The sequence below is a fragment of the Aspergillus luchuensis genome, chromosome 6 (assembly GCF_016861625.1).
Source record: "Aspergillus luchuensis IFO 4308 DNA, chromosome 6, nearly complete sequence".
NCBI classification, from domain to species: Eukaryota; Fungi; Ascomycota; class Eurotiomycetes; order Eurotiales; family Aspergillaceae; genus Aspergillus; species Aspergillus luchuensis.
Window position 1 is genome coordinate 3,332,338 of NC_054854.1, and position 25,446 is coordinate 3,357,783.

The 25,446-nt window shown below is 50.5% G+C and overlaps 9 protein-coding genes across 9 annotated transcripts; 5 read left to right on the forward strand and 4 right to left on the reverse strand.

Annotated features, from left to right (window-relative positions):
- Positions 1-5,015: 5,015 nt before the first annotated feature.
- On the forward strand, positions 5,016-7,622 carry AKAW2_61159S (ketopantoate reductase family protein; the record flags this gene model as incomplete). The annotated part of the gene is made up of 5 exons (XM_041693364.1): positions 5,016-5,049; positions 5,222-5,342; positions 5,399-5,439; positions 5,501-5,930; positions 5,993-7,622. The coding sequence occupies 5 exons, from the start codon at positions 5,016-5,018 to the stop codon at positions 7,620-7,622; spliced, it is 2,256 nt and encodes a 751-aa protein (XP_041546657.1).
- Positions 7,623-8,807: 1,185 nt separating this feature from the next.
- AKAW2_61160S (DASH complex subunit HSK3 family protein) lies at positions 8,808-9,140 on the forward strand (the record flags this gene model as incomplete). The annotated part of the gene is made up of 1 exon (XM_041693365.1): positions 8,808-9,140. One exon carries the CDS (start codon positions 8,808-8,810, stop codon positions 9,138-9,140), a length of 333 nt encoding a protein of 110 aa, XP_041546658.1.
- Positions 9,141-9,304: 164 nt separating this feature from the next.
- Positions 9,305-10,371, reverse strand: AKAW2_61161A (histidine phosphatase family protein; the record flags this gene model as incomplete). The annotated part of the gene is made up of 4 exons (XM_041693366.1): positions 9,305-9,371; positions 9,456-9,674; positions 9,839-10,102; positions 10,196-10,371. 4 exons carry the CDS (start codon positions 10,369-10,371, stop codon positions 9,305-9,307), a joined length of 726 nt encoding a protein of 241 aa, XP_041546659.1.
- A 718-nt stretch (positions 10,372-11,089) lies between these two features.
- Positions 11,090-13,165, reverse strand: SUB2 (ATP-dependent RNA helicase SUB2; the record flags this gene model as incomplete). The annotated part of the gene is made up of 5 exons (XM_041693368.1): positions 11,090-11,135; positions 11,188-11,445; positions 11,496-11,856; positions 11,909-12,319; positions 12,919-13,165. 5 exons carry the CDS (start codon positions 13,163-13,165, stop codon positions 11,090-11,092), a joined length of 1,323 nt encoding a protein of 440 aa, XP_041546660.1.
- A 441-nt stretch (positions 13,166-13,606) lies between these two features.
- Positions 13,607-14,215, forward strand: AKAW2_61163S (ribonuclease P Rpr2/Rpp21/SNM1 subunit; the record flags this gene model as incomplete). The annotated part of the gene is made up of 1 exon (XM_041693369.1): positions 13,607-14,215. The coding sequence occupies one exon, from the start codon at positions 13,607-13,609 to the stop codon at positions 14,213-14,215; it is 609 nt and encodes a 202-aa protein (XP_041546661.1).
- A 1,314-nt stretch (positions 14,216-15,529) lies between these two features.
- On the reverse strand, positions 15,530-16,210 carry AKAW2_61164A (uncharacterized protein; the record flags this gene model as incomplete). The annotated part of the gene is made up of 2 exons (XM_041693370.1): positions 15,530-15,760; positions 15,935-16,210. 2 exons carry the CDS (start codon positions 16,208-16,210, stop codon positions 15,530-15,532), a joined length of 507 nt encoding a protein of 168 aa, XP_041546662.1.
- Positions 16,211-18,175: 1,965 nt separating this feature from the next.
- Positions 18,176-19,069, forward strand: AKAW2_61165S (WW domain binding protein 11; the record flags this gene model as incomplete). Its single annotated transcript, XM_041693371.1, has 1 exon — positions 18,176-19,069. One exon carries the CDS (start codon positions 18,176-18,178, stop codon positions 19,067-19,069), a length of 894 nt encoding a protein of 297 aa, XP_041546663.1.
- Positions 19,070-19,980: 911 nt separating this feature from the next.
- nimA (serine/threonine protein kinase nimA) lies at positions 19,981-22,187 on the reverse strand (the record flags this gene model as incomplete). The annotated part of the gene is made up of 3 exons (XM_041693372.1): positions 19,981-21,957; positions 22,016-22,068; positions 22,136-22,187. The coding sequence occupies 3 exons, from the start codon at positions 22,185-22,187 to the stop codon at positions 19,981-19,983; spliced, it is 2,082 nt and encodes a 693-aa protein (XP_041546664.1).
- Positions 22,188-22,837: 650 nt separating this feature from the next.
- Positions 22,838-24,884, forward strand: AKAW2_61167S (ankyrin repeat and BTB/POZ domain protein; the record flags this gene model as incomplete). The annotated part of the gene is made up of 3 exons (XM_041693373.1): positions 22,838-23,077; positions 23,141-23,226; positions 23,291-24,884. 3 exons carry the CDS (start codon positions 22,838-22,840, stop codon positions 24,882-24,884), a joined length of 1,920 nt encoding a protein of 639 aa, XP_041546665.1.
- Positions 24,885-25,446: the final 562 nt, after the last annotated feature.

Here is a 25,446-nt window from a genome sequence, read left to right on the forward strand (position 1 = left end):
AGCCAGCGGGTTCAGCGGGTGAGCACCCCGCGCAACCGCCATACTTTCTGATCGATCTGGACGGGCAGTTGTGGTATGTACTACAAAGTCTGAGTCGAACATACTCAAGATCCTGCAGAAATCGCGACAAGAAGATTGCTGGTTGGCGGATTGCACGCATGGTCCAGCAACGGGCAGATCTAGGCCCCCGAAGATCAAATTCCTAATGAGTCGATGCCTCCTGCTGAATGCATACCAATCATCATCTGCCAGAACTCTAAGCTTAGCAGACTGAAGAAAATGTAATGTCTCAACCGTGAACAATCAAAGTTCTGAAGCAAAGCAATCAGATCCAGTAGTACTACTGGAAGGATGAATTGAAAATTCTATTCAAAACCCTCACGCCAGGAGGATTTCTCTTTACCCGCGCGAGCAGAAACCGAAAGTTAAACTGATGCGACCACCATTCATCGATGATTCCAGGGGAAACAGAAAAGAAAGAAAAAAGAAAAATTTCCCTGTTTCGGTAAGATTTGATAAGTACCCGACCCACCAGACGGTACCATAGATAGTAACAGCAGCTAATAATTGAACAATGTGATTCGTCCTAGGTGTGTCCCAAGTGCCCCAGCTAGCAGAAGCTAGATGCCGGCTAGACTGGCTGGTGTGCTGCTCCACCGGCACTGTTTTGGACAATCCGGTGCATCACCCCTAGAAGGCCTGGACCGGAGGGATTTTCACAGTCTTAGCAAGGAATACAGTCAGTCAGTAGCCTGCATCCTAGGCTCATCAAGAGATCAAAATCAGCTGCCCATATCTTTCTCTATCTCTTCCCATCAACTCCATCAGATTAACCCAACATTATCAACTCTAATACCAAGTACTACTGATCCATAGCGAATTTCAATATAGCTAGCTATTAATTAGTATTTTATGTGTCTCATATTGGGGTAAGAGAATCCACACCCATATCCACATCAAGAGAAAAAAAAAAGAAAAGAAAAATGTATACACACTCCCTATCCACCCTCAATAACCATTCATTCATAAGGTGTATCTAATTTGATGTGTGAGGAATTCCTCAGCCTCATCACATTGCCATTATGATTGTCTATAATATTATTTACTTATATCAATATTTGATCCTCTCAACATCCAATTAATATCAAACATCTAACAAGCCACACCAGGGGAACGGAGTCCAAGGTTTCAGGTTTTCTCTCAGGAGATTACACACAATAGACTAATACTCCGTAACTTAGTAACTCCTGGGATAATCTGGAACCCCCCAACCAAGCCGGGATATTCTGGAACTCACATAAGCATATCTGGAACTTTATTAGTAAGCCGAAGCTAAGCCGCTGGCTCGCCTCTCAGTAGTAGTAACGTACGTACCTTTCCTTCTTTCGTTTCTCCAGACCAGATTAATGACTGACATCAGTGTCTGTGTGGCGAGGTGTTCACCTCAACAACTGAGTTCAAACAACAACATGCAGCAATCGGAGAGAACTAACTACACATCTAAGTTTAGGATAGTATAAGTATAGTATACTTCCCCCCCCCCGTAAGCAGCATACTTAATTACTAAATTCTAATTCCAAGTAGTTTTAAGTAATTGTTTTGTTAGTCAATAGTCACTTACTGTAAGCAAAGCACAAGGTAGCCAGCCAGCCCATACGTTGATTCAATTTCAATTTCATTTCATGCATTCATGACATCTCCGCAAACAGGTACGACTGGTATGGGAGAGGGGTTAGGGTGTCGATCCCTACTTCGCATAAAAGGTGTGGCATGTCGGGTTGGACAGTCAACACTGCCCCCTCCCTTCCCGAATTTGTTGTTTGTTCTTCCCAAGGCGGAATTTTTCCCCCAGGTGACTTGACTGACTGATTGACTGAGACGGGGGGGGGGGCAACACTACTTACTACTGTAGACTAACTAATGCGAGAGAAGGGGACGCATTATGCATCGATTGCATGTTACTTACAGTACTCCGTACTTACAGTGAAGTAAGTGATCGATGGCTGGATTGCCGAGTTGGGGGGTGGTTGGGGGGTGAGCCTGTTAGTATCAATCTATAGATTATTGGGAGGAAAAAGAAAATACAGTAGGTGATCTGGTTTTTGAGGAGGGATTGGTATAAAATAAAAGGAGGAGTAACAAATCTTGGCTTGGACATTATTATTCTGGGGTTCCTGGAGAAGGGTATCACTGCTTGTTGAGATCAAGCTTGAGTATTGGCTGACTGGTCATGGTTCATACCCATTCGTTCAAGAGGGGTTAGTTAGGGAGGAGGATCTCGCTTAGTAATTACAGCACACAAGTAACTGACATACAGACTTGCATACATACTCGGTATTTTTATCTCTGCGGCTGGTTGACTTGCCAATGATCACCAGATCTGTTCCAAGTAGTAGCAATCTATGGATTCAGGTTCTTCTTACTATTGAGGGGGTAGGGAAAGACATGGCGGATCCCCCAAGAACTTTTCGAACATGATGGAAAATTCTTTCAGACAACTCAAATGGAATAGACAATTGACCTAATCATTTCCCCTGTTTGACCTTGTTTCTAGCTATTTACTCGAACCAGCTTAGTGCTGGAGCTGAGACTTGAAAGTAAGTCCCCATAGTAAGATAGAGACTAACTAAAGGAGGGAAAGAGAGGAGAAGAGAGGGAGAGGAGGAGAATAGAAGGTCTGCGACCAGGCTGCCGGAAGGTACCCGCTGATTCGTACGGTGGTGTGCGCTTCCAGCTCCATATCGGTTGCAGCAGCATCTTGAGGGCAGAACTGACCAATCTGTCCGAGGCCGATTGCAGCGGGCGAATCCCGGCCTGACCTCGACCACTAGACGAAGTGGGTTTTTCGGGTGGGTTTTGGTGACGGGAGGATGTGCAGCGGTGGCCGATTGGGTCTTGGCTGCATCATGGGTTGGCTCGACCAGAACCAAGTGGGTTGGTGCTGTCGTGTCTCATCACTCCCATCCACATAATCAGGATCTTTTTAGTTCGGTCGTTTGGTGGTCTATTGTTCTTTCGTCGTCATCATCGTCGTGGTCATGATCTATTCTTTTCTGGTCTGTGTGTGTCTGCTTGTAGAGTTGTGTGCCGGTTAGACATAGACTAGGTTTAGAGTAGTGCTTGGTAGTGGCAGTGGCAGTGGCAGTGGTGGTAGTAGTGTGTGGGAGGCACTATTCCAAGCCAATGCAATTGTGTCTGTTATCGGCGAGTGAGTGGACTCTTACTATCTATGGGCTTGTTTTTTTTTTTCAGGGGGTGCTGCTGCTGCTGCATCTTTTGTCGCTCTATATCAGAGACGTCAAATTGTGAGTCCCTCCTAATAGGGATAATGTCAGATAGGGGAAGCCAAACATCTTGCTGGATTTTCTTCAGATACGTAAGTATGTCGGTAGTCTATTAAATGAATAGATATAGACGAGATTAATCAATGGGGTTCCTTCTCCAGCATTGATGAAAACTGAGATGATCATTATCATGGGGTTATTACTGTGGAATAAGCTGGGAAGGGAAGAGTGACCAACAAGAAAAACCGGTTTCAACCTGGCGCGGTAGCATCTCCTGGTAAGCGTGGACGATACTCGGAACGGCTTAGACCCAGTGTACAAATTAACCCAGGTACAAGGAGTTTCCAACTAATGTAGGTGCAGTCGTAGGTACCTCGCGAAAATGGAGAGTGTTTTTTTTCTCCCCATCCCCTCTCCCGATTCATTATTTATTCTTTCAATTCATTCTCGCTAGTAGCTGTAGTGGTTTTATTTTTGTTGTGGTGGTGGTTGTTATTATTATTATCGTTACTATTGCTATCAATTTGTCTGGTACAAATGATCTAGCCGATGGCTGGCTTGATGAGGGGGGACAATCATCTTATTATAATAGTACACTCTTCTAATAATCAAAATTCCATACATAATTCCGAGTCAAACTAATAATAATCCTACCTATCCTAGTCATATTCCATTGCACACGGTCTTCTTCTTTCCGATCGTTAATTAGTTAGTCTACAATTAGTATCTCCTCCCCCCGGTGGCCGATTAAGACCATCGAGATTATTGGGGCTTTTTTGGGTCGCGCAATCTTTCCCTCTCACTCTCTTTTCCCTCCCTCATCTTCCTATTGGCATCCCGTTTTGGAGGGGCTCGATATTCTTGGGACATTCCTTTCGGACCATCAGACAGACTTTCTGCTTTCGCATGCAAAATCCGGGTTCCCCTCTCCGTTGACAGTTGTCGCTCAGTCCGCCTCTTTTCCTGCCTCCGTTTCCGGATCGAGCCCTGGCGGGGGATCCACGGCCGTTAGAGACTTTGGAAAACCAACAGAGAAAAATAGAAAATTAAAAAGAGAAAAAAAAAAAAGAAAAATTAAGATAAACCGTGAAAGCTAAAAAAAAATTACAGAAAAAGATACGCACGGCTCCATAACTCACCCATTCGGGCTGCCTTTCCGCCCAAAGCTGACCGTCTTCCATCTTGCTTCTTACTCCAACCATCCGCCATCCGCCATCTGCCATCCCATCCCATCCTCTCTCTCTCTCTCTCTCTCTCTCTCTCTTTCGCTACCTTCGCTCTCTCTCTTCCCTACTGACTTGCTAACTCCTCCTCCTCTTCCCCTTTCACCTTCCCACCACCCCCCCCTCCTCCTCCTCCCTCCCTCCCTCGCCTCTCTCTCTTACTTACTTTCCACTCCCTTCCTACGGTTGAACCATACCTCCTTTCGTTTGTCTTTATTTGAATCTCCCTTTCTATTGTCAAGTCTTCCTTTTGTGATTCCCCTTACTTTCGTTATCGTCGTCCTTGGCGCCTTTCGCGTGTGTCCTTTATTAGATCGATCTCGACATCAACCCTGGCTTCAGTCGTCGTCGGATTGCGTCCCTTCGTTCCGTGGTTAGGCAGCGTCAATCGCGCCTCTAGTTGTGGTTCAGGAGATACCTAATTCCAGTCTAACGGTCCATTGCTTTTTTCCACAACCACCGCGTACTGGCTGATCGGATCGCTTCTTTCCCATTTTGATTGACTATCATGGCTCCTCCGCCGCGCTTGCGCATTCTGTCAGGTTAGTGCTCAGCCGCTGCCCAGAAAACCACACCATCTATCGTTTCATCTCCCGACAACCCTTCTTCTTGGATGATTTGCTGGTCCACTCGGTCGCTGCCATCCAAGAGACTCCTAGATTACGTTAAATTCAGACATCATCATGGGTCGTCTGCTAACGCGGGTCTGTTTAGTGGGCAGCAATGCCATCTCGGCGTTCCTTTCCTGGAGGCTCCAGGCGACAACCTCCTGCGACGTGACACTGGTCTGGAAATCGGGCTACGAGGCAGTTTCTCAATACGGCGTGTCTTTCAAGTATGGCTGGTCGCTCATTCTCACAACACGGCAAGGTTCTGACGGGGAATAATTAGGTCGAAAGCGTTTGGAAATGAACGGTTTAAGCCACGCCACGGTGAGTTCTGTCCCTTTGTCACACATTTGTCGCTCGTGTGCTGATTAGAATCATACGATAGTTGTTCGGACACCCGAAGAAGCAGCATCACGAGAGAACGCATACGACTATGTAATCCTCTGCGTCAAGGCTCTGCCCGATGTCTACGACCTGGCCGCGGTAATAGAGTCCGTTGTGACCCCTCAGCACACCTGCATCTTGGTCAACACAACCAACACCCTCGGTGTCGAATCGCATTTGGAACAACGGTTCCCGACAAACGTCGTTCTTTCGCTTGTATCGGGCGTCGAAATCACTCAGATCGGAGCCAGCGAGTTTGAGCACCTGAACTCATCGGAAATATGGGTCGGTGCCACGAATCAGAACTCCAACGTTCCCTCTTCCATCCAGACCGATATGGCTGCGGCGCTGGCGATGACTCTGAGTTCGGGCCAGGTGGATTGCAAAGTATCGAAGAACATCAGACAAGAACAGTTTGAACGTATTATAGGGTGAATTATCCTCCTGCATGCCCACGAGGATATCGAGCTTTTGCTAACTCCTGCATTTTCAGTCCCATTGCCTTCTACCCCGCCAGCGTTATGTTTGATTCTGGAAATGTACAGCAATTATTAGAAAAAGTCGGCGTGCGTCAGCTGATATCGGACGTGATCGACGAACTCATCGATTTGGCGAAAGCACACGGTTGCTCTTTCCCCAGCGACTTCAACCAAAAGACCACGGAGAAAATGACGAGCATCCAGACACCAAACACTATGTACCAGGATTTCCAGGCTCGGCGTCCCATGGAGATTGAGACGTATCTCGGTTCTCCCATCAAATTGGCAACGGAGTCCAATGTCAAACTCCCACGCGTCGAGACCCTCTATGCAATGCTGCACCATATCAATGCCACTAATCTGAGCAAACCTCGTGACTCTCCCCCTCCGGCCCTGGCTCAGCCTCCGCCCCGGGTGTCTTCGGTTCCTCCCCCCAGAAATGGTCCTATGCGCCCGCCTCCCGGACGGTCGAGTTCCGCCATGATGATGCCCCCACCGAGACGTGGACCTCCGATGCCTGGAATGTCGCGACCACCAAGCGCTCAGCCCCCGGCTGGCGGGCCTAGGATGCCTCGTGAACCGTCTCTAGAAGGCCTTGAGGAGTTCAGTCATCTGGTCGTTTATGATGATGCGGGTGATCAGGGTATGCCTGCAAATGGTGCTAATGGTTATCCGGACGTTCCGCCAGGCCCCGGACCATCTGGACTGGCTTTGAGAGAACGCGAGCTGGCCATTCGCCAGCGGGAGTTGCAGCTTCGAGAGCAAGAGATGCATATGCGTCGTGGTCCCCGCAGACCTCCGCCTTCCAAGGCGGCTTCTTTCGATGAAGAGGACGAGGATGACTACTTCGATCCCATGGATACTAGCTTGGTCCCCCAGATCGACCCCGACAACGTTGATATGCTGAGTATCACATCAAAGAGGACAAAGAAATTTCCCAGTGCTAGTCAGATTCGCAAGAATCCCGAGCTCCTTTCGAGCACTGGCCCGGGTGGCGGCGGAGGTGGTAGAACAGGGACGTTCAGCCGCTACTTTGGAGGGAACAGGAAGCGCGCCAGTGACCGTATCATGCAGGAAATTCCTGGCCTCCATGACTCTCTCCTAGACAACCCTATGATGGCTTACTCGTCGAACCGGTACGGGTCAGTTGACCGAAACCAAATGGCTGCTGGTTCCCGGACCAACTCGATGACTACCAGCCGAATGGGTGACTACCCTCCTCATCCGTACCCGCAAAGCAGGAGGAATAGCCATTCTCCTGCCGCTCCTTTCGGTGGCCCTCCTGGTCCTCCTGGTCCACGAATGGGCCGCCCAGCGACTGCCCAAGACCAGAACTTTGGCCCACCTCATGGGCCTCCGAACGGCGGCCACCCGTCGCCTCCGGGACACATGCGAGCGCCAGTCCCTCGCCATCCTCCTGGGCATGGCAATGCGGTAGGTCCGCAGCAGGTTGAACAACAAATTGGGGTGAGCAAACCGTATCCCGCCAAGGGCACTCCCAAGCATAGAAGTCTGACAGGAAGTGCGAGCGCCAGCGCGGAGAGTGGTGACAGCGGGGCTAGTGCCAACCTCGATTCCGAGACCTCTGCCCATAGCAGCCAGATCAGCCTCGGCGCGCAGCCAGCTGCAGCGCCCGTTCATTGAGTCGCGAAGCCCGTCCTTCCTTCGTCTCTCTTTCGAAGTCGCTGAGCACATGCCTTGGCGCTGACTGCTATGGACACGACTGGTTTCGTTAACGTCTCCATCTTTTCCCTTTCCCAGTCGGGTGGGTGATTTCCATGCTTTTGGGACGCCCTTAACCCGTATTGCTTTTGCTTTTCTATAAAGGATATACTTTTAATGAGATGCTTTGGCAAGGAGGGTGGGCACAGACTCCATGTCAATTGTCTGTTGTTTGCGGCTTTCTTACATATACACCAAGGGACATAGGGGCTTTCACTTTCTCACTTTCTCGTTTGATGATTTCCACTGCGGAGTGGTCGGGCGGGCGCGTGCGTGCGTGCATGCACGATTGTTGCATGTGGTGATTTGCCTTGACTTTGATTATCTCTTTTTCTTTTTCCTCTCAAGTTGCACGGCATTCTCGAACATTAATGAGCATGAGCATGAAGCTCCACCAGATAAATACGTTTTTTTTGACTTTCCACAGTTATACCACCGACGTTCATTGCCAGACGCACACCATACATGCCTTGTTTCTGCAAGACCCAGTGTTGTACACTACCTAGCTCGGCGCATCGTCCTGTTTGTCTATTCCCTACCATCTCCGCTGCTTTGTTTGATACGCATGCCCTCCTTTGACTTGATTTCCTTGGCCGTCTCCTTCCATAGCTGTTCTGTGCTGTTCTGTATGGGCTCTGGCGCGAACATCCCACCACCCTGTCATCTTCCTCATTCATGGTCCGGTTTCTGGCGCATAAAAAGAGCAAGGGGTTGATTTATTCTGTTGATTGATTGATTTGATTTGGCTGGGTTCATGTTCCTACCGGGTGTTAGTGAGAGGAACTGCGTCAGGAATGTCGGCGCGGCAACTGCTCCATTGATTAGAACATGTTGACAATAAACGAGACTTAATCGGTTGCAACAGTAATAGTATACCTTGTATGAATGAATGGGTCAGTTTGATGGTATACGACGATATTTGTGATTGTTGCCGGAGGCACATGCACGTGACCTACAGTACCGCGGGGGTAAACAAATCCCCTCTATCTGCTGCTTCTCCCATTATCTTCTCCAACACATCACCATTACAACTCACCTCACTTATTTACCGCCTGCACCACAGCCAATCCAATCTAAATTTCAATACCGTCCCGACAAGGAACAACAATGCCCTCCCACCAATACACCCACTCCCAGTCCCTCCCCCGACACTCCATCCTCCCCGCCTCCACAACCGCCGGCCCTTCCTCCTCCATGGGCAGCTCCTCCATGTCGATGGCCAAAACGCGCCAGTACACCAACCTGCATAATCAGCTCGAGCAGCTGAACGCTAACCTCCGTGACACGGAGAATCTGCTCAGGATGACAGCCGTGCAGGCCGAGGATATGCGTTTCTTGGGCGGGTATGTTGGCGCGTTGTTCATGGGGTCTGCGAAGGTGCTGGGAGAGGAGGGCGTCAAAGGGGATAGTAATGGTGATGAGGAAAAGAGGGAGGGTTGAGGGGAGAAGATATTTGGGTGTTCTGAAAACCTTTCATGATGGATGGATGTGAAATGGGTTAATTGGTATACAAAGGGATATTGGTAGAGTGTTCAACAATTCTCTATGGGCTTTCTCTCGTTCTATTTGCTAACTATGAGATTCCCTACAGGTAGTCAGCCATCTCAGCTATCGACCACGAATCCTCCACCGAGAATGATTGCCGGCTCGTCGATATTGTGGTGCTCGTAGCTGGCGTGGGGAGAGTCAGTCAGTCAGCAACATGCACAGGAAGCAAAACAAACACCCAGAGGGTATATATGGTATTATACTCACCTCAGCGTGCCCACACCACCCGCTTCCAAAATCAGCGCCGTCTCCGTCAACGGCTTCCCCGTCCAGCGCATCGCAAATGCACGCAGGATATGTCCGTGAGCTACGATGAGAACATCGCCCTTGCCCGTGGAAGAGTCGCCGTCAAAACAGGGCTTGTGGAACTTCTCTCTGATCTCTGCGATCACCGCGTCCAGACGCTTGATTACGTCTTCGGGGGATCTAGTGGGACACCGATATCAGTTAGCTTAGCAAGTTCAATACCAACACCATAATCACACGCACACCTCCCATGACACCATAATAAAAAAAAAAAAAAAAAAAAAAAAAAAAAAAAACAAAGCAAAGAAAATAAAATAAACGGAAGGGAGGGATAAAAAACATACTCTCCTCCAGGACACCCATCCCTCCAAATATCCCACTCCCCTTCCCCCTTCTCCCTCCTCATCTCCCGAATCTGCTTACTAGTCAACCCCTCATACTCCCCATAATCCCACTCCCTGACAGCCTCCGTAACCTCCACCCTCGCCTCCGTACGTATCGGCTCTTCATCCTCGGACTTCCGCGCCTCATTCCAGGGTAATCTCTCCCTGCAACCGATTTCGAGTAGTTCGAGGGTCCGTTGGGCCCGTGCGCGCGGTGATACATACCTATATACACCCATCAGCCATTATTAGTAACCCCATACCCAATGGAATAGAATAATAATGTATGGTTAAGAAAATAGGATAGGGAAGACATACACATGAACCAACTTCCTCGGCACAATCAACCGATCATTCCCGACCAACGCCTTCCCCGTGGCTTTTATCCGTTTCTCGCCGTTTTCCGTCAGTGGGAGGTCCGTCGTGCCTGTGTGTCGGCCGTTCAGGGACCAGGAGGTTTCGCCGTGGCGGACAATGAAGCAGCGGGGGGTCATTTTTTCTTTTTCTATCTATCTCTTTAAGATATACTCAAATTGTTTTTCTTCTCGCGGTATGGGGTGTGTGTGTGGGGAGGGGAGATTGCGTGTGTTGTAGGGAATGAGAGAGGGTGAGGAGGGCTTATGGGGGATTGATTGATTGATTGACTTGGTAGTGAGTAGTGAGTGGGGAGGGTAAGTTGTGCTGGCTGGCTGGCTGGTTGCGTCATAGGTTTTAGGGTCGGTGAGTGAGATGGGATCTTGGGGGTTTTTTTGCTTGCTCGGTCTTATCGATAGGGTGGGGGGGTTCCGGGTGTGGATGGGCTGTCTATGTTGCAGTTGCAATGGAGGTGTTCGGTTCTTTGTTTGCTTGCAATATGGAGGGGAGATTCTGCTGGTAATGTGATCCTACTGGCTACTGGCTCACATCTGAGTCAATCTGAAGCAAGCAGTCCTAATCAAAATAATCGCAACATTTGATAATACACTGTCATGCTAAGAGGCACTGGCCCAAGACACATCCCAGGCATCTAGTTATTATCCTTATCATTTAAGTACGCTTTTAATCCTCCAGATGTTCCCTTCCCTACCAGTGCCTCCCAGAAAGCGACATGTTAAATAGCAACCGAACCATCACGCCAAAGGAAACAAGGAAACCGAAGACGAAAAACCTGCGATAAAATTCAACTCAATTTCTCCTGCTACATACTGTTCCGGCGAGCACAGGCCCAACCATCTAGGCCATGTAAGTGCTCGAGTCAACACCGCCCTCGGGGTATTCACTAGTACTCATTAGCTTCGTTCACATGCTCGTAAACATCGGTCGGTACTTACGGAAGGGCAACCTCGAAGCGCTTCTCAATATCCTTGAGCACCTTCTCGTCATCCTCGGTGCTGACGAAGGAGATCGACAGACCCTTGGTACCGAAACGACCCGCACGACCGACACGGTGCAGGTAGGAGTCGGCATCAGCCGGCAAGTCGTAGTTGATGGCAAGGTTGATACGCTCAATATCGATACCACGTCCGAACACGTCAGTGGCGACACAGATACGCTTGTTGAATTCCTTGAACTCCTTGTAGCGTTTGATACTACCAATCGTTAGTGCATAGCCAACGACATGGGCAACGAGTATTCTTACCGCTCCTCCTGGCTGACACCAGAGTGCACCGCGATACTAGGGAAGTTGCATTCGCGCAACAGCTTGTCGAGCTCATTCGCACGCAGGGTGCTCTTAACGAAGATGATAACCTGGTTGAACTCCAGGCTGTCCAGGAGCTCGTTCAGCTTGCGGTTCTTCTCCGCTTCGCTGAGCTTGATGTAGTATTGCTGCAGACCGTGCAGCGTAAGCTTCGTGTCGTCATCGACGTAGACTTCGAGAGGGTTCCTCATGAACTTCTTGCACACGGGGCGGATATCCTGAGAAAGAGTGGCACTGAACATCATGACCTGCTTGTCGGCAGGGGTGGCACGGAAAATCTCCTGGACATCACGACGCATGTCTATAACAAATCATCAGTACAACGTAAGATAACCTGACGCAAAGAAACTCACCAATCTGGTCCAGCATCTTATCACACTCATCGAGAACGAAAGCCTTGACGTTGCGCAGAGAAAGCTTCTTGTCGCGGACCAAGGCGTTCAGACGACCGGGAGTACCGACAACAATGTTGGGGTAGGACTCCTTGTTGGAGAGCAACTCAACGTCCTTCTGGATGGGGGTACCTCCGTAGAAGACGGCAGTCTTGACATCGGGAAGGTACTTGCTGAAACGAGCGTACTCGTTCTTGATCTGGTATGCCAACTCGCGGGTGTGGCACATAACAAGGATAGAGCACTCGCCAGGAACCGGTTCCAGCTGGTGCAGGGTGGTCAAAACGAAGACCGCGGTCTTTCCGAGACCAGACTTGGCCTGGCAGAGAACATCGACGTTCAGGATAGCGGTAGGAATGCAGACTTGCTGGACTGTAGTGAGGCGGAACCGTATGTTAGACTTGTACTCGACCCATAAGTTTTGAGAAAGAGAAAAAGCAATTCGCGTCGCAGCGTCCGTCCATCCCCGAGGTTTTGAGTCCGAAGGGATGCATTATAGTCCCGTATGTTCTTCCACCAAACAACAAAAGTCAAATGAACTTGCACACAGTCGAAAATTGTGTCAGCTGCAGTAAGACATCTTGTTCAGAGCTCTTTCCGCAGGCGGCAGGAGGACGGCTGCAATTCAGAGAACGGTGGAGAAGCGTCCGACCCGTGTTCTTCGGAAGCAAACCACAATTCGTCCAGAATCTCTGCAGGCGAACAAACCAATCTGTGGTATTCCCTGAGCATGGTGTTGCCGTAATTCACCAGAGTAAAGTGAAGCAAACAAGCATAAGGCTGTAGATGCACTACTGCCGCAGGGCGACTCGTCTTATGTATGACGCGAAACAGACATCCTCATGCCGCCCGCAAGCGGAGGCGAGATGGGCGCCCCAGAACGACTATGGATTTTCCCCCGCGGAGATGGACGGACGTTGGAACATGGAGCAATGGAGGGAGCTTTGGGAAAGAATACGTGATAGACTAACCCTCCGATGGATGTTCGAAACCGCAATCGGTGATGGCACGTAGGAGTTCCTCTTTGAGCAAAAAGTCGCGGAAACCGGTCGAATGAATACCGACGTAACTACCCTTCTTGTCCGGACGGCCGCCAGAAACTGTCAAGTCGCCCTTCTTAGCCTCTCCGTTAGAGGCGGGGGCAGCGGTGGTGGCCGCCGCGTCAGTGGTCTGAAGCTCCTCGTCGGAGTAGTCGATGAGATCCTCTTCGTGAGACATGGTGATGGATGGTGTTGATCAAGGAAGTATTCGAGAAAACTCTGTTGTTGTCGCGTCTTATCCCAAGGCAATCGAGCCTGGGTAGATGTCGTTAAGATAGAAACGGGGGGTGAAAAGCTATGCAAGCCGGATATCTAGTTCGAAGACGATGCGAAATCCTCCTCGTAACTGTTGTGAGATGAATTGAGGATGGGAAAGGTCGAAGCGCGAAGGAAGACGATGGAGATGAAGAGAAGGTTGTCGACGCGCGAAGGGATGGGAGCGGCTGAGCCTCCGAGAGGCCAGTCACGTGCATTGAGTCCATTAGTCACCGGCGGCCAACTTCCTTACCGCATCGGGTTAGTGCCGGACGGCTGCTCGAGAAGCTTAGACTCCCCCGCTGCCTACTATGTGAATTAATTTCTTCTCACTTACCTCAGGTTGATTACATGCCTCTCCATCATGGCTAAAGCCAAAGCAAAGGGCAAGAAGGATTCTGCCGGTGGTGTGCAGAGCCACATTCGCGCACGGATCGATTATCTCTACAACGCGGCCACCTTTCTACAATCAATAGGGAAACCATCCCCGCAGCAGCCCTCGGTCAGTCAACAAAATGACCAAATCGATGAAGCAGAGGATGGCGCCAAATTGCAAGGAACGGAGCGCATAGTACCGCAAGTGGTGGGATCTGATGTTTCATCGGCGAATGAGCCGACTAAGCCGCTTAATCCATCGACGACACAGCGACTGCCTCAACTCTCTCGAGTCTACATGTCGCAAATGCGCGGTGTCTCTCTCAAGTCACAGCTTCGGCTACCCATCGACGTCAAGAGGTCTTTTTGCAAGCGCTGCGACACGTTTCTAATTCCTGGAGTAACCTGCACGCAGGATATCCGAAACGCCAGCCGCGGCCGCAAGAAGCCATGGGCGGATGTTATAGTTGTCTGTTGTTCTACGTGCGGGACGGAAAAGCGCTTCCCTCAAACCGACAAGCGGAGCAAGAAGTTGTCTGAGCGTCGGAGAGAAGCGCCCAAGGAGGAGCAAAAGGATGAAGTAATGGCGGGTGCTTGACCACATATCACGAATATCCGATATCCCACTTCACATCTGCCCTGCGTCGTCAGTCGCCTACCCTCAAACTGCAGCGGATGCCAAGTAGCCCACCTTCATGAATCGATTGGTCCTGGCTGTTGACCTATCTCTACAGCCTTTGGAACCGGAAACGATATTCACCGGTATGATGGGGGCGAGGGCGAAGAGGCTTCTATGCAGTAAATCAACCTCTGTGTACTCTGGTGTAAACATGTATGGCACCACAACTCGGGAGATGGATGAGCACTGGGCGCGCGTCACACGCAGCAGGTTCGATAGTATTTGGCGCAGGAGATGAAATGTCCGCCACATATCAACAAGGCCTTGTAGGTGCAGGAATGCATTGAGAAAGTCAACAAAAGAAGATCAATATATTTACATACAACACTTGCCGCTGAAGCTTCCACATCCGGGTATCCTCATGGGCATATCAGGCGGTGACTGATCAAAGGGGTACATGCTTCAGGCTACCTGATGGTTAGGTCGTCAACCGGTATTGACAGAGTCATGGTACAGGTTGCTTTCGGCAGCTGACATTCAATAACAGATTTCAACGAACATAAACACAGGTGATATCATTGCAAATGGATTCCGCTCAGTCAAAACAAAACAGACAGGATAGATGCTCGTCGGGGAATCGAAACATGATAGAAGAACAGCGGCGTCATCAACTTCGTAGAGTGAACACGTGAATCATGAGATGAGAGGGAGTCGCACTCCAAGTAGACGATAAATGCAGAGGTATACCAACGCTATCAACACCTTATTGCCCTGGCAATTTAGCGTAGTTTTGGAAGCCAATAATAGCCGCGAGGCCGATATCCCGATCTTTAAACAGCAGTCCTCTCCAAATAGACAGACGAAGGTAAAAGAGCAAAAAGCAACCCTTGCCTCTGCGATGAGAATCAGAATCAGCATGAAGAACGTTGGGCAGCATAGTTATAATAACACAAGGTCCGCGAGGACACAACTGGTTTATGAACACATATTTGTTCGTCGGTCGAGCACAGTGTGGCTCGTCCGTCGTTTTGTGGATAGTTTTTTACTTTTGCAATGACCGCCATCGACCTCCGAGGTCGCAGTGAAGGGTAGACAGACAAGTAATGGGGCGTATAAGCAACCGTGGGCTCGTCAACCGATAGAGGAAATTCGAATATAGGGAAGCCTCCGGGATAGAATGACTATGTAATGGCGCTAGGGTAATCCGGGTAGAAAGAAAGGTTTGAGGGTTGAAGTTCAAGAGTATAAGGTGTGTTGGAGTGCGGACAGGAACATATCGCGAGGGTTGGCATCTCAGTGTCTCCGGCGGGCGGCTTGATCCAGGCGTTGATCGAGACCTTCTATACGTCCACGATACGCTTTCACGATTTCTCTAATATGCCCGATCTTCGCAAGCTCATTCTCCAAGTCGTCAATTGAGGCTAAAATGGAACGGGTACGGGCAATCTCGGCATCAGCGTTGCGAATGACGTTGCCGGCGCGATCGTAAGTGCTTTGGATAGATATCTGCATTTGCTCTTCCAGCTACTATGTGTTAGTGTCGGAATATTAGGCGATCATCAGGAGGGGTATTGAAGGGAAGCAAAGCTAGCCAGGCCACTGTAGCAGACAATATCAAAGGGAAAACAACGGAACAACAGACAGAGGAGTGGACCTCCAACGGCATATAGAGAAAGAGGAAGAAAGCGCAGCACCTACATCATCAAGGCGATTGCGAATCTGTTGTTGCAAACCATCCAGCTGCTGCGATAGCGCCCGTAGGCTCATGGGATCCAGAATTAAACGACCGTGGCTGCTGGCGGCACTGGCGGCGCGCGAACTGGAGTTGCTGGTGCGTCCGGTCCCTCGGCCCCTGGAAACACCATTGGCACCGTGGCCGCCCTGCAGGGCTATCTGTTGTTGTTGCCTCAGAATTTGGATCTCGGAGGAGGTGAGGCCAAGCGAAGTGTCGGGAATCGAGGCTGATACGGACATTTGGTCCCGGCAGAGACATGCTCCTACCGCGACAACAGTCTAGGAAGCGCCGGTCGATCTCGTGGTGGGGAGATTGAACGAACCGAAGTTCATGATGAGAACCGATATGCGCAGGTGAGAGAGATCTCGTGAACGAGCGTCTGAGAGGGGAAGTATAAGAAAGCCGGGAGAAAAGGAGGGAAGAGAGAAATGTCGTAGGTGAAATCAGGCAAGGATAGACACGACCCGTGGGATGAGATGGAGGGGGGGGGAGGGAGGGAAGAAGGGAAGGAGGAAACAGGTCAAGACCCGGTCAATGGGCGGAGTCTTGTCAGGTTCCCCAAGTGGATGATAATCCCGTTGAGAGAAATAATTAAAGTATCATTGGAAGTCAAAGGAGGGAAGCCAGAGAGGGGACAAGGCTCGATAATTGGATCGTTGGTGACAGAGAAAAAGGAACGAAGAAAGTGGCCCCCGTGAGTCGGTCGGGGGTTACACTGACGGGCGACAATGCTATTGATTTGATCTTCAAGGAAGAGCCTGGCACGAGCGATTCGAGACGAACGGGCCAGTGGTCAGCCTCGGAAGTTGGCTGAAATGTGGAGGAAGAGGAGGAGGAGGAGCGAGCAAAAAAAGTCGCGGGCGAATACAAGGAAGAGGAGGTTGTACTAGTAGGAGGATAGTGTAGATAGAAAAGATGGAGGTGCGGGAACCCGTTCGGAGGGGAAACAGAAATGACAAGGTTGAACAGGAAGAAGCAACGATGAAAATGATAAGATTCAGGACAGTTGGTGAGTAGACCAGGCCGTGGGGGTCTTTTTATGCACCGTATCTCATTCTACAGACGTTCCTGTTCTCCTCATTGATCCCTGGGTACCTGAATCTTGGAGAGGAGGTACTTGTGTTGGTGTAGTAGCAGCAGTTCGGGGGTGACCTTCTATACCGAACAATATCCTGACCGACACGGGAAAGATTGGCTGATGCGATATAGTTAATCCCCTTGACTTGCAATCGCATTGACAATCAACTCAGGATATAGTATTACACCAATCGATCAATCCATTTGAAAGCGAAAGTCAACCAGGATCATCCGATTGTTGGACGAACGGCGGTGTTGAAAAGAAAGGGAGCGTGACCCCCAAACAGGCAAGGAACTCTCCCAACTTCGCCCGCCCGCAATTTTGACGGCATCGCGTCCTTCTCCAAACGCTCTTCTCCCACTCCACCGTCCTCCCCCTCTCAGCACCCAATCATCTTGTTACCACCTTCATATATCCTACTCGAATCCTTCTACCGAGGCGACTCTTAATCTCCAATCAATTTCCCCTCAAGCCCTATCTGTGCTCTGCGTCCGTACAGCTGACAAAAGCACCTCACCAACCATCTCGTCCGAATTGCCGCACCAAGCGCTTCTTCAACCGCCATCGACGACGTTGGCATCCACACACACCCCCCATACTTCAGGCCGACTACTGGGCCTCCTCGTTATTCGGCAAAAGGACAGAGTAAGACTCGTTGCGCTGCCCAACCTGTGAGGCTTGAGCCTTGCGCCCTAGGTTGTCGTGACCTTGATATTATTGGTCTTGGGTCAAGGTTCCGCAGCTACAGTCGGCTTCGCGAATCCGCTGCGCCCGTGGTTGGCTTTCCCATGCAGCTTGGTCAGCTACTAGCCTGTGAGCACCTTTCTTTCTTCCTCCCCATAGCTTAGTGTGCTGCAGGAGCTCCCTGATGGCCATACAGCCTCCGGAGCTCGTCATACCCGAGCCTGTCCCCCCTCATCCCCGACAATTCGAGAGCTAGATTACAAAGAACTACATTAGATACGTGAGATTGGATTTGACTGACTGACTTCAAGAAATCAAACCATCCAGTACCCACATAGTGCCTAAAGAGACAACCGGAATAATACCCATCCCCGTGGAGTAATTGACGCCCTACCCATCCACCTCATACCTCAACTTCACCCTCCCCAACCCATCACCCACCATGCCCAAAGACAAAGAACGCAGCTTAAACCCGGCGGCGGCGCAACGCAAACTCGACAAACAAAAAAGTCTCAAGAAAGGCAAAGCCGAAGCGCAAGCCCGACGAAACGAGAAACTAGCGCGTCGCAACCCCGAGCGCATCCAACGACAAATCAACGACCTCAAAGCATTCGAAGAATCCGGACAAAAGCTACGACCCCGCGATCAGGAGCTTCTGGAAGCCCTGGAACGTGATCTGCGCGCCGTGCAGAAGGCCAGAGAAGCGTTGGGCGATAAGGCACCCAAATTCGACAACTTTGAATCTAGACGAGGCGGTCAGCACCGTGGGCGCGGGGATGCTGCAGTCTTAGGCAAACGCAGGCGAGATGGCGGCGACGGCAACCGGTTTAGGCACGATGGTGATGACGGGAGTAGTAGTAGCGACGAGACAGATGAGGAGGTGAGAAGGATACCCATGCCGAGGGATACGCCTCCGCCTATCCCGCGACAGTTTCGGAAAGGAGGGCCAGGAGGAGAGGCTGCAGGTGGTGGTGGTCGGGGCCCGCACGCTCTTCCGGCGAAACCGCCCGTCGTCGAAGCGAAGACTGTGTACGAGGCCAAGCCGGAGATCAGGAATCTCCGACAAGAGGCGATCAATAAGTTCGTTCCTGCAGCTGTCAGGGTCAAACAGGAAGCTATACGGGGACAAGGCAAGCTCTTGGAACCGGAGGAGATGGATCGGCTGGAGCAAGCAGGGTATAATGCCGGACCTGCAGAAGGCGAGGAGAAAGCTTCGTCGGCTGCTCCAGCTGCTGTTGATGAGGACACTCAACGCAGACTGGAAGAGGAGGAGAGGCGGTTCAATCAGGAGCTTCGGTCCGTGCAGATTGAAGAAGTGGAGGACGAGGAAGCATAATAATCAATCACTTCTTCTGCCACCATGACCTAACCTGTGACCCGTCACCCCATGATTAGGATCTTACGAGGCGTTAGTCGGATCTCAAATCAATGTAACTATAACTCGACGCGATACGGAAAGAAATTAAACATCAAATTTCAGAATGACCCGTCCATCGACAGTTGAATTTCCAAACAAGCTATTTTTGGTCACGAGTTAACTTCGGACATATGCACCAATTTGAAATATTGGAGTGAGATGACAAGAATCGAAGCAAAGTCTGCCATTGCAGAACTTATGAGAGAAAACCCAATCGGTATGTACACAGGAGCCCTTCCCATACCATATGTAGCCCATGATTCACCAAATAAACACCAACCGTGAAACACCATTAGAATGGGGGTGGAAAGGAAATGTGAGGTTCAAAAGAGTGTGGCAGAGGATATCTAGGGAAAAGGCCGTGGTAAAAAGGCTCGAATCATCATAAGCTGAATCAGAATCGCGTCGAATCACCAAGATGTCTTTCAATAGCAGTAATCCAAACAGGGGATGTCAAATGTAATATCTGTACAAGTCGAGAAGTGAAGTGAAGATCAAACAACAGGGGCATCACGGCATTAGAGAACAAAGGAAAGTGAAGATCCTGGTGAGATAGGATTAACGACGATGCGGCGCAACTAAATGCATCCACGTCCCATGACTGGCATGGCCAACGTTGGTCTTTGAGACAATCCACCAGCCGTAACTCCGGAATATGTTCGACTATTAATAGTAGATATGGTGAGGTGAGGAGAGGTCCTCAAGGGAGATACCCAAAAGCCTACTGCAGCTACTCCTGCGGATCAACCAGCAAGAAGCACGCAGTTACTAGGTGTATGAGAAATGGTGGCAATATCTGAATGTCGCCCAGGTGAAAAGCGCGATTGGAGTCACCTCAGGTTGCGGATAACTTTTCTGCCTCGGGCCAAGAAGGGACTGGGCATCTCGTCCCTCTCGGGATCCCAAACAGCTGGAGAATCGCGCTCTGTCGGCTTCAACCCGGTGCGGGGATCACTCGCACACCGCTTGATTTCATCGATGGGACGGCCGCCAGCACGCGCCTGTGCCAATTCAACCAAGGTTCGACCGCCCATGTTGCGTTGCATGACGGCTTTGTACATCTCCTCCCCGCCTCCATTCGCCTTTGAGGCTAATTGCTTGATGCCTGTCTTGCGCGTGGGTGAGCCAGCATCGGCAGCCAGATTTGCTGATGACGGGATCTTGGACAAACGTCGGTGAGGCGATCGTGATTTGGCTTCCCTCTGCTGGCTGTCGCCAGATCCACCAGATGACATCTGCGGCAGTCTTGACCCATTGGTGGGAAAGATGGGAGGCTGGGTGCTCAGCTTCTGCATAAAAGCAGCGGTGTTCTGACGGAGAAGGGGCCTGGGCGGAGCCTTGAAGGGATCAGGCTTGACCTTGGGGCGTGTTGGAGAAGGTAGATCGGGGATGTCATCTTCATCGTCAGAGTAAGCCAGGGTAGGTTCCCACTTTGTGCGGTTTTTCTCCGCCTCCGCGAAGATGTTCTTGCCGGAATGGGTCCCAGAGGTCCGACGCGGGGACAAAGAGAGTGATGCAATGGAGATAGGGGAAGGCTCTGCCATCTGAACATCCATAGGCGATTCGACCACGGTTTTTGAGCGGTTGAAGGGGGTACGGGTTTCCTTCCGTTGTGCCTTGCTCGCAGCAGGCGATTCCAGTGATAGATTGCTGATATCAGTACCAGAAGGCTGTTCAGTGTCATTGTTGCTCATGGAGAGCCGGGAGTCGTCGCTAGAATCCTCGCGAACAACCATATTTCGCTTTTGCTTTTCTACCTCAATTGCAACTCGCTCCTGAACTTCACACTCAAATCTCTTGCGGAGCTTTTCTATCTCGTTCTGCACTTGACGATCGATTTCAAGTCTGGCTTTCACTTCCCACTCGCGGCGCACCGTATTCTCAAGCTCAACTTTCATTTGTTGTTTTTCTTTCTCGAGTTTTGCGTAGGCCTGCTCAATGTCCCGAGCCTTTTGCAAGGCGCTCTCTTCACGCTTGCGGAGTGTCCTGGACAAATCGGTAATTTCCTTCTCTTTGCGCATCAAGCGGATGATCGGCAAATTGATGAGGGCGGCAGTATCGGGACGGTGGTCCGGGTTAACTCGCAGACAGTTTGCGATGACGTTCTTTAGCTCAGGCGAGTAGAAATCGGGTAAAGGAGCAAATTTCCCTTCACGAATCCGCTGAACAAGCTGGATATGGGTTCTGGCATTGAAAGGCGGCTCCCGCTGACAGAGCTCGTACATGATGCAGCCGACCGCCCAAATATCGGAGCGCAAGGTGTACTTCTCGGCCGCGCAAATTTCGGGGGACATGTAGAATGGTGTTCCGACATAAGTAGAGGCGAAATCGTGCGAATTCATCAGTTTGGACAGGCCAAAGTCACCCAGTTTGACCGTGTTGTCGCTTCCGAGGAAGATGTTCTCCGGCTTAAGGTCACGATGAAGGATAGTCATCTGGGCTTGCTTTCCTTTGAGACCCGAAGGCTTGGGCGCAGGACCCAGTATGTTTGACCCGACATCGACCGGATCTGAGCCGTAGTGACAACGGTACAGAGCCGTCACCAACTGCGAGAGGATGCGCCACACAAATTCCTCTTCCGCGTACTTGTTCGTCTTCTTGAGATTTTTGATGACCATGCTCAGATCGCCACCGCCGCAGTACTCCATGTAGAGGTACAAGTCCTGGGACGCCTTAAGGTGTTCGCGATGGTAGTAGGCGACGATGTTTGGGTGTCTAAGAGAGCTTAGAATGTTGAACTCGGCCGTGAGCTGCTCTCGCTCCTTCTGGGACATCTTGATGTAATTGATTTCCTTTCGGCATAGTATCTGTAGAGTTGCATCCATAAGCATGGTGTCATATTGCAATGGGGGTTCGCAAACTTACAAAGCCATCTGTCTTCCGCCGAACTTTGCGAATAATCCCGAAGGAACCGCAACCTAAACACAAGCTTGTTAGCCCAGTGTATATTGGTAGAATGAATATATCCAGCGAGAGGCCAATTACCAATCTTCTCTAGCACCTCATACTTATCAGCCTCCGCCAATGCAATTGCCATTGTGGCTATTGGGTGAATCCGGCCGCTGATAAGGAGGTAGAGGATGGAGGTAAAGTCGGAAGGAGATGTGAAAGGAGAGATGAGGGGTGTCCTATTGCATTTATGGACCGAGGCTGTGTGACTGGAACCTGCTGGGTTAGTAGACGACGTGGTGGGAGTGGCACATGTAGTTGAGTTGTAGATTCAAGAAGTAGACATGCAAGAAGGTAGAAACGCTGGATGTTTGGGTGCAGGGCTGTTGCTAAGCAACGCATCCTGCCATAGCCCTTTCCTGCATGCAGCAGGCGGTCGGATAGTAGGCGGTAAGCACTGTTGCATCACGGATGACTGGATCACTGGTGCCATCACTTCACAGGAATGCACTGGCCTCATCTGCATGGAATATCGGATAATTCTGGTGGATATATTGTTGACCAAGACGTTCATCACAAGATCTAGCGATGATATATCTGCAAGGAGAGTAAATATTCGATGGATGTTTGTCTACCATATCCTTCCAAGGGAGGCTCTCCTTTCGAAAGTGGCAATCGCGGCCCCACGTGATGTCGGCTTATCGATAAGATGATGGCATCGGCAGCCGTTCGAGTCCCGCCTTTCGGACTTTCGGCATCTGTCAACGTTCGCCTCCAGGATACTGTGACGGCATCGCCATGATGACGGAAGAACCGAAGGTCCTCCGGAAGGACCAGCTCGAGGTCAGCTTGCACAATGAGAAGAAACTGATTAAGGAGGGGGCAATCAAAGACGACAATCCTCTGGACCTTAGCGAGCCGTTTCGCGAGCTATGCAATGCTTGTCGTAAGGGGGACCTCAAAGTTTGTCAAGAGAAGATCACAGAGGGAGTCAATATTAACGCCCGTGATCCCTATGACTACACCCCCTTGATTCTGGTAAGTGGACTCGCTGTGGGAACTATCGGAATAGCCCGCCTTGCTGACTGAACCGTGCAATAGGCGAGTCTCTGCGGACATTACGAGGTTGTGCAGCTGCTCCTCGAGTCCGGTGCTCTATGCGAGCGTGACACATTTCAAGGCGAGAGGTACGTTACTATTGAAATGCTTCCACTTCATAGATATCGATTGCTCACAATTGGCCATCTATAGATGTCTATATAATGCATTGAACGACCGTATACGGAACCTGTTATTGGAGTATGATTATTCGAAATCGACGGATCCACTTCAGCCTCTGGCCGCGCATATCACTTCTCTCCTTACTCGTGAAACTCCGATAACGTCAGACATTGTTGTCACGGCAGCTGATGAATCACTACACCTTCACAAGTTTATTTTGGCTGCACGGTCGCCGTACTTTCATCGAAAGTTGGAGTCTGCCCCTGATACGTCAACATGGAGACTTCCAAATACGATTCCACCAGAGGCTTTTGGAACAGCAATTAAATATCTCTATTTCGGTGAAGCCCCTCGGGACTTGAGAAGCGGCCCCGGCACGGGATTTACGGAATCGGAAGTTTTCGCGGGCATCGATAAGATAGCCAAGCATCTAGAGATCAATACCCTTGTGGATAGTATACTTGACAGTGGAGATAGGAGGCTTGCCAGACAGAGACGCACCATGGAAGTTGCGAAAGGACGAGACCAACTAGAGGAGTGGTTCCGGGCGAATGTGCTCAAGCATAAAGTGACGGTAGAGACAGCAAAGGCAGACGATATCAAGTGGGACAGGCACAATGCCATTTATGCCGATGTTCTTCTCCGAGCGGATGAACTCCCTGAGGACGACGAGGATATTGTGGAGGCATCTGAGCCGACGGAGGCCGAACACGGCCGCTCCAATGGATCTGGCAGACGCGAACCGATGTCTACTCTGTTCCCTTGTCATCGGGCAATGCTTCTGCGATCGGAGTTCTTTCAAACCATGTTCGCCTCCCCATTCAGGGAAGCCCACATGAAGGATCACCTCAATGTCATCAGCGTGGACTGCTCCCCGGATGTCCTGGAGATTGTACTGACCTTCCTCTATACGGAGCGGGCTGACTTCCCGCTCGATATTGCGGTCGACGTTCTCTTCGCGTCGGACATGCTGTTTATTGAAAAGCTCAAAACGAAGGCAGCCATTGTCATCAGCACACTGGGTAGTGGCAACATGTCGCAGGCGGAAGCTGCCAGGACACGCGGGACCAAGGAAGAGGATGATCTAGACATTTATGCCATCATTAAGGCTGCGTGGTTGACCCGTGTTCAGCGACTCGAAGAGTTTGCTGCGCGATACCTCGCGTACCGGTTGGAAGCTCACATTGACTCGCCTGAGTTTGCAGAACTTATCCAAGAGTCGGCGTCCCGCATCCAGTCCCGACAGGAAACGGACTCCATCGAACTGTTGGATGATATCCGCTTTTACCTGGGTGAGCGATTCAGGCTGCGGTTCGATGACGCCGGTATCGATGAAATGATGGAGCCCACGCAGCCGGTGGCTGATGGTGTTGAGGTCAACGGAGACGTTGAAAAGGTCACAGAGGGAGTGGAGGCAATCCAACTTTCAAAGGAAGGCTCTGGGGATAGAACGAGCGTGGCTGTTCCGCCAGAACAGGCCGCTTTGAAGGCACAGGAGCAGCCACTCATCCGTACACTGGATGGTGAGGTCGCGGTCGACGAGTTCGACCAAGATGCGATTAACTATCAGATCCTGATGGAGAAGCTCGACAGGATCCTAGAGAACTTGAACCTTGACGCCTAGAGCCTGGCAGTGAGCCAGATGAACTGACGATTGATGACTTCTACAGGCGATATATATTGGACAGTATATAGTACACATATATAGAAGGACTGGATACGTTGCATGAATGACATTTGGACAGTTCCTACATGGCTCGATGAGCTATGTCCCAGTCTATGGGGATACATGACGCTGCAACAACATACAAACATTGCAATTTTAACAGAACAATGAAGCGGTTCTCACATGCATAGCACCAGACTGCTTAAGCTTCAGGCCTACCCCTATCATTGACATGTCGTTAGTAGTGCCCTCGACACTACAAGCACACCACGCAACCCATCCGTGACCCCCTTACAGGGGTTACTCAATCCATCCACTGATACCATCCCACCCTCCATCCGTCCGAGCAGTCGGAGACTACACAAGATGCATCCTAACGCACCCGACAATCCCAAATAAAGTTATTTACCATACAGCCTAGTATATCTAGTACCTTCTCCGATACCGCGCATGGTTTCCAGACCAGGGAAGACAGAAATGTCGCGGTAGGCACAGACATCGACACATGGATACATGAACC